This window comes from Anopheles aquasalis, chromosome 2, assembly GCF_943734665.1.
Source record: "Anopheles aquasalis chromosome 2, idAnoAquaMG_Q_19, whole genome shotgun sequence".
Taxonomy (NCBI): Eukaryota; Metazoa; Arthropoda; class Insecta; order Diptera; family Culicidae; genus Anopheles; species Anopheles aquasalis.
In genome coordinates, this window is record NC_064877.1 from 24,219,001 (window position 1) to 24,225,000 (window position 6,000).

General features: G+C 57.6%; 1 protein-coding gene across 2 annotated transcripts in view; it reads left to right on the top strand.

Moving 5' to 3' along the window:
• The window catches only part of LOC126568941 (tetratricopeptide repeat protein 28), an 80,021-nt gene that overhangs the window by 67,124 nt on the left and 6,897 nt on the right, over window positions 1-6,000 (top strand). Inside the window, exons 1-2 of one of the 2 annotated variants that reach the window (XM_050225648.1) lie at window positions 2,908-3,231; window positions 3,399-6,000. The exon at window positions 3,399-6,000 is cut by the window's right edge and continues 1,450 nt beyond it. In XM_050225648.1, the coding sequence (XP_050081605.1) occupies window positions 3,007-3,231; window positions 3,399-6,000 (2,827 nt within the window). In that variant the 5' untranslated portion in view covers window positions 2,908-3,006. Of the gene's footprint in view, window positions 1-2,907; window positions 3,232-3,398 lie in introns of those variants that run through there. The other variant, XM_050225649.1, reaches the window with a different exon arrangement.

A 6,000-nucleotide genomic window follows, 5' to 3' on the forward strand; every position in this document is an offset into this window, starting at 1 on the left:
GCCTCGCACCGGTGGCGGCACCACCTTTTTGCGCAATTAATTGTCACTCCACTGGCGCGGCGCTGATCACAGCAACTGCGACTCCTGGCCTGGTGCTATCGAGCAGGAGAAGAAGGAAGAAGATCGATCGGTTCCCTCTCTCTCTCTCTCTCTCTGTCTTGCGTCAGAGAGCTTATAAATTGATTTTCATCCCAAGCAACATAATAACGTGGCCTCGCATGGCATGGCATGGCCAGGCTGGCACGCCTGGTGCTATCAGCTAGACCGACGCGCCGCGCCGTGCCACGCCACGCCACGCCGCACCGAACGAGCGAATGGGCGCGCGTTATCAAAATTCCATTATCTATTTCGGTTTCAACTTTCGCGGTTTTCGCGGCAGATTAATTAGCCGCGATTAGGATCGTTTGCGATGTGTATGTGCGTGCGCGCATCCGTGTCCGTGAGTGTGTGTGTTTGTGTGTGGTGAGTCCACTCCCTGGTGGTCCCAGCTCAATGGTGTGCGACGGGACGGCGATTCCGCGATCATCGGTCGGGTGGAAAGCATGAAAAATTGGTCTCCACCACCAGCGAGCTAGCGCTAGCCGCTAGCCAGCGCCAACTCTGATCGGACCCGTGTTCCCGTGGGTTCGCGCGGAGCCCTGCGATCGATCGTCCGGTGAGAGCGCGAGGCGAGAGGAGCCTGGTTTGGCAATCAGATCGACCATCCCCATCCTTCATCTGGTGTGGTCATCTGGTGTGGTGTGCGCGGGAGGAAAACACACACAGGCACACCGCATCCTCGAAATCCCTTTCCAATCCAACCAACGCAAGCAACCAACCCAAGCTTACTTCGATGACATTCGGTTCGCTGCATCGTCCGTGTCGGAAGGAACGCGGTCCGGCGATCTATCGCCAGCCAGCCAGCCAGCCAGCCAGCCACCCAAGCAACCGATGGTCGAATGTAAAAAATGACCCCGGCTTAAAACTGAAAGCCAGCCGGCCAACATAAATGAGTCCAGGGCAGCCGCCAACCGAGCGAATAAGAAGATCGATCGCGCCTTTCGAATGGCGGTGGTGGTGCTGCTGCTGCCGATGGTGGTGGTGGTGGTGGTGGGTGATGATGGAAGGACTCTGGACACCAGTGTGCGGCAAAGATGATAGCAATCATCATAATTGATTACACGTACAGACCTCATCTCCGTTTTATCCCACCCCCGTGTTGCTTCGCATTTACAAAAATCATCGAAGATCTGCTCGCAACGGCATCTTCGGTCCGCACGGTCCACGGAGAGGACGCGGGCGCAAGGTCTTCTCGCTCGAGTTCGAGTTATTTCCGCTATTTTTCCTCGGATATTTTCCACTGCCCTCTTCTTTTCCCTTTTCGTTTCGTTCGGTTCGGATCGCTCTGCTACTCTCTCGTTCGCATTCTCTGTCTCTCTGTCTCTCTCAGGCCATGCAATTCTCTCACGATCGCTCCCTCCTTTGCTGCTTTTCAATACCTGAAGCTCTCGTCTGGGAGTCCTAAAATTGCGGATGCATCTTCCTCAATCGTTGCATCGTTGCACTCGTGCTCTCTCTCTCTCTCTCTCTCCGAATGTCCGACAGACTAATCTCCCCCGAACTGACGCCACATTGACGCCGATCGATCGCAACCCTTGAAAGAAGGTTGGACGTCTTATGATGGCTCTGGCGATCGGGATCTTTTTTGGACGAGTTTCGCTTCCAACGCACGCTGCCTCTGGTGGTCCAGTGCCAGGTAAAGCCAGCCAGCACTGGTGCTGGTGTGCCTTGAGCAAGGTCACACGAACAGGAGCAGCAGCAGCAGCAGCAGCAGTCACTGCTTTCGGAGTTTGCGGAGCAGCTTGAACGAGTTGCGATCATTTTAGATCGCGCGTTGTGTGCGCCAACATGTCAAAGGGTAGCACCCGATCGTCATCTCCGTTGATCCTTTTGTTTTTTTTTTTGTTTTGCCCGCACCACGATCGACAAGCTCAAACATTCCAGTACGCTTGCGCTTGCGTGCGTACGGATGAAACCGAAATTTATAAACTGTGAAGCAATCAACATTCTTCTTCAACGCGATCGTCACACCCACCAACCTCCTTTTCCTCCTTCTCCGGCCAGGGACACACATTTTTCGCGATCGATCCCATGCCATCCCGATCGTGTGATGATCGTGCTGTTTGCGAGCTGCTCTTCGTTTCTCTCGCAACCTCTCTCTCCGTTATTCTCTCTCTCTCTCTTTGGCGATCTCTGCTCACGAAGATCGTCGTCAAACGGCTCTCGCTGACCGATCTCCGGTGAGAGTCTGCCGACACTCATCTCGCGTCGGTCGAACGGAACGGTTGGTGCGCGCGTCTCTTCTTCTCGGGTTCGTCGCTTGTGCGTGCGTCCGATTCTTCCGATGGGTAGTACCATCGATCGATGATCAGTGTGATGGCGGCACCGACAACAGTAGCAGCAGCAGCAGCAGCTAGCGTTACCGTAGCACCGTCTGTCGGCCCGTCCGGTGTTGTGTTCCGGATCGCGATCGTTCGCCACCGTAAACCTCAACCAGAGACAACATTTTGTCTGCTGTCGTCCGCCTTACCGACCGATCAACTGTTAGTGTGAGTGTGCACGGTTCTGTGTCTGTGTGGTGCCAATGGTGTGCTTGGTGTGTTGTTGACCAGACCAGCAGTATCACCGAAAAGGGATGCTCCCTTGGTTGATCGACGGGATCGCGAGTCGCGGCAAGCAGCGGCTGATTCAGCAAACGGTGATCATTCTCGACATCATCTCGCAGTGACGCGGATGCGCTCCTGTGCTCCCCGGTCTCTATCTTTTCCTTCTCCACTTCTTCGCCTTCTCCTTCAAACGATCGTGCGAATCGCGATCACGACCCCAAAGCGGAGTGGAGGAAAGTGTGTTAACGGACCGCGAGCAACAACCGCGGGCGCGAGTGCTGTGTGTACGACGTGTGTGTGTTGGTGTGTGTGTTGGAAGCGTCAATCAGTGGAGTGAAGCGAGTGGAGTGTTGGATTCGCGATGCACGGAACGGAACGGCGTCGCCAGCGAAGGGTGCACCATGGTGCTAATGCTGTTGGTGGTGGTGGTGGTGGTGGCGGTGTCAGTGGCATTACCGTGGCAGCCTCAGTTCACTCCAATGGTGTAGCGGGCAGTACGTTACTGAGCCAAGCGGCATCGGCACACCATCAGCCCTCGATACACCCGACCGTCTGGGAGATACTGTCCGCCGAGCTGATCCTTTCGGTAATGTCTCGGGTCAGGTGTAGCTCGCTCTCTCGATCAGGGGCCCCGAAGTCCCTTTTTTTGTTCCCTTTGTGTTTCTTATCCTGCAGAGTGTGCGAGTGTGTGCGCGTGTGTCTAATCGGTTCCCTCTCTCTCTCTCTCTTCTTTTCCATCTTCCCCGTACCCAGAATGAACCGGAGGGAACACCGGAACTGCCGGCCGCCAATCGGGCCCTGTTCCTCGAGAAGGTGCGCCAATCGAACACGGCCTGCCAGAACGGTGACTTCAGCACGGCCGTCCAGCTGTACACCGATGCGCTCGGGCTGGATCCGGGCAATCACATCCTCTACAGTAACCGGTCGGCGGCCCGGCTCAAACAGGGCCAGTTTGCGCTCGCCCTCCAAGATGCAACACGTGCCCGCGAACTGTGCCCCCAGTGGCCAAAGGCGTACTTCCGCCAGGGGGTCGCCCTACAGTGTCTCGGTCGGTACGGTGAAGCACTGGCCGCGTTCAGTGCCGGCCTTGCCCAGGATCCCAACAGTAAGCAGCTGCTGGCCGGGTTGGTGGAAGCATCGATCAAAAGTCCACTCCGGCATGCACTCGAACCAACGTTCCAGCAGCTGAAAGCGATGAAACTCGATCAATCGCCGTTCGTCGTGATTTCGGTTGTGGGGCAGGAGCTGCTCGGTGCCGGTCAGTATCATGCGGCCGTTACGGTGCTCGAATCGGCCCTCCGGATCGGTTCCTGTTCGCTCAAGCTCCGTGGGTCCGTGTTTTCGGCGCTCAGCTCAGCCCACTGGGCACTGAATCAGCTCGATAAAGCGATCGCCTACATGCAGCAGGATCTGGCGGTGGCCAAGAGCCTGGGTGATACGGCCGGAGAGTGCCGGGCACACGGGAACCTTGGTTCCGCTTACTTCAGCCAGGGTTCGTACAAGGAAGCGCTAACGTCACACCGGTACCAGCTGGTGCTGGCGATGAAGTGTAAGGATACGCAGGCGGCTGCCGCAGCACTGACCTCACTTGGTCACGTTTACACCGCGATCGGCGATTATCCGAATGCGCTGGCCTCCCACAAACAGTGTGTGCAGTTGGTGAAACAGATGGGTGATCGGTTGCAGGAGGCGCGGGAGATTGGTAACGTCGGTGCGGTGTATCTGGCGATGGGTGAGTTCGATTCGGCGGTCGATTGCCATACCCAGCACTTGCGGCTGGCCCGGAAGCTTGGGAATCAGGTGGAGGAAGCGAGGGCGTACAGTAATCTTGGTTCGAGCTACCACTACAAGCGTAACTTTACGCAAGCCATCACGTACCACGAGAGTGTGCTGCGGATCGCGCAGCAGCTCGGTGATCGAGCGATCGAGGCACGGGCCTACGCTGGCCTAGGGCATGCGGCACGCTGTGGGCACGATTTTGTGCAAGCAAAACGGTGGCACGAGAAGCAGCTGGAGATGGCACTGGCTGCGCGGGATAAGGTTGGTGAGGGGCGCGCTTGCTCCAACCTCGGCATCGTGTACCAGCTGCTTGGCGAGCACGATGCGGCGCTGAAGCTCCACCAGGCACACCTCACGATCGCACGGCAGCTACAGGATAAAGCTGGGATGGGCCGTGCGTACGGTAACATCGGGAATGCGTACTCGGCCGCCGGGTACTACGAATCCGCCATCAAGTACCACAAACAGGAACTGATCATCAGCAAGGAGGTGCACGATCGTAGTGCGGAAGCATCCACTCACGGCAACCTGGCCGTCGCTTACCAAGCACTCGGTGCGCACGATATGGCCCTGATGCACTACCGGGCACATCTGAATATAGCGCGCGAACTCAAAGACACGGCCGGTGAAGCGTGCGCCCTGCTGAACCTCGGTAACTGTCTCAGCTCACGGCAAGAGTTTGCCCAGGCCGTCCCGTACTACGAACAGTACCTGATGCTCTCCCAGGAGCTCGGTGATGTGGCGGCCGAAGGGAAGGCTTGCCATTTCCTCGGCTACGCACACTACTGCATCGGCAACTACCGGGAAGCGGTCCGGTACTACGATCAGGACCTAGCGCTTGCCAAAGATCTGCAGAACAAGATGAACATGGGCCGGGCGTACTGTAACCTCGGGTTGGCGCATCTTGCCCTCGGCAACACCGGGGGGGCACTCGAGTGCCAAAAGTACTTCCTGGCGATCGCGCACATGACGAACCATCTGCCGGGGAAGTTCCGTGCCCTCGGTAACATCGGTGACGTGCTGATCCGGATGGGGGACGTTGATGAGGCGATCAAAATGTACCAACGGCAGCTAGCGCTCGCAAGGCAAACGCGCGAACGTGGCATGGAAGCGGCGGCTTGCGGTGCGCTGGGACTCGCCCATCGGTTGCTGAAAAAGTTCGACAAAGCGCTCGGTTACCATACGCAGGAACTGACGTTACGGCAGGAGATGGGTGATCTACCGGGCGAGTGTCGGGCGCACGGGCACCTCGGCGCTGTCCATATGGCACTCGGGAACTATACGCACGCGGTCAAGTGCTACCAGGAGCAGCTCGAGCGCGCCCAGGAGCTACAGGATTCGGCGGTTGAAGCGCAAGCGTTCGGTAACCTGGGGATCGCGAGGCTCAACATGGGTCACTACGAGGATGCGATCGGTTACCTCGAGCAGCAGCTCGGAACGTTGGAGCAGGTGAACACCCCGACGGCACAGCACGATCGAGCGCGGGCCCTCGGCCATCTGGGTGATTGTTACGATGCGCTGGGTGATTACCATGCCGAAGCGATCAAGTGCCACGAGCGTCACCTACAGCTAGCGA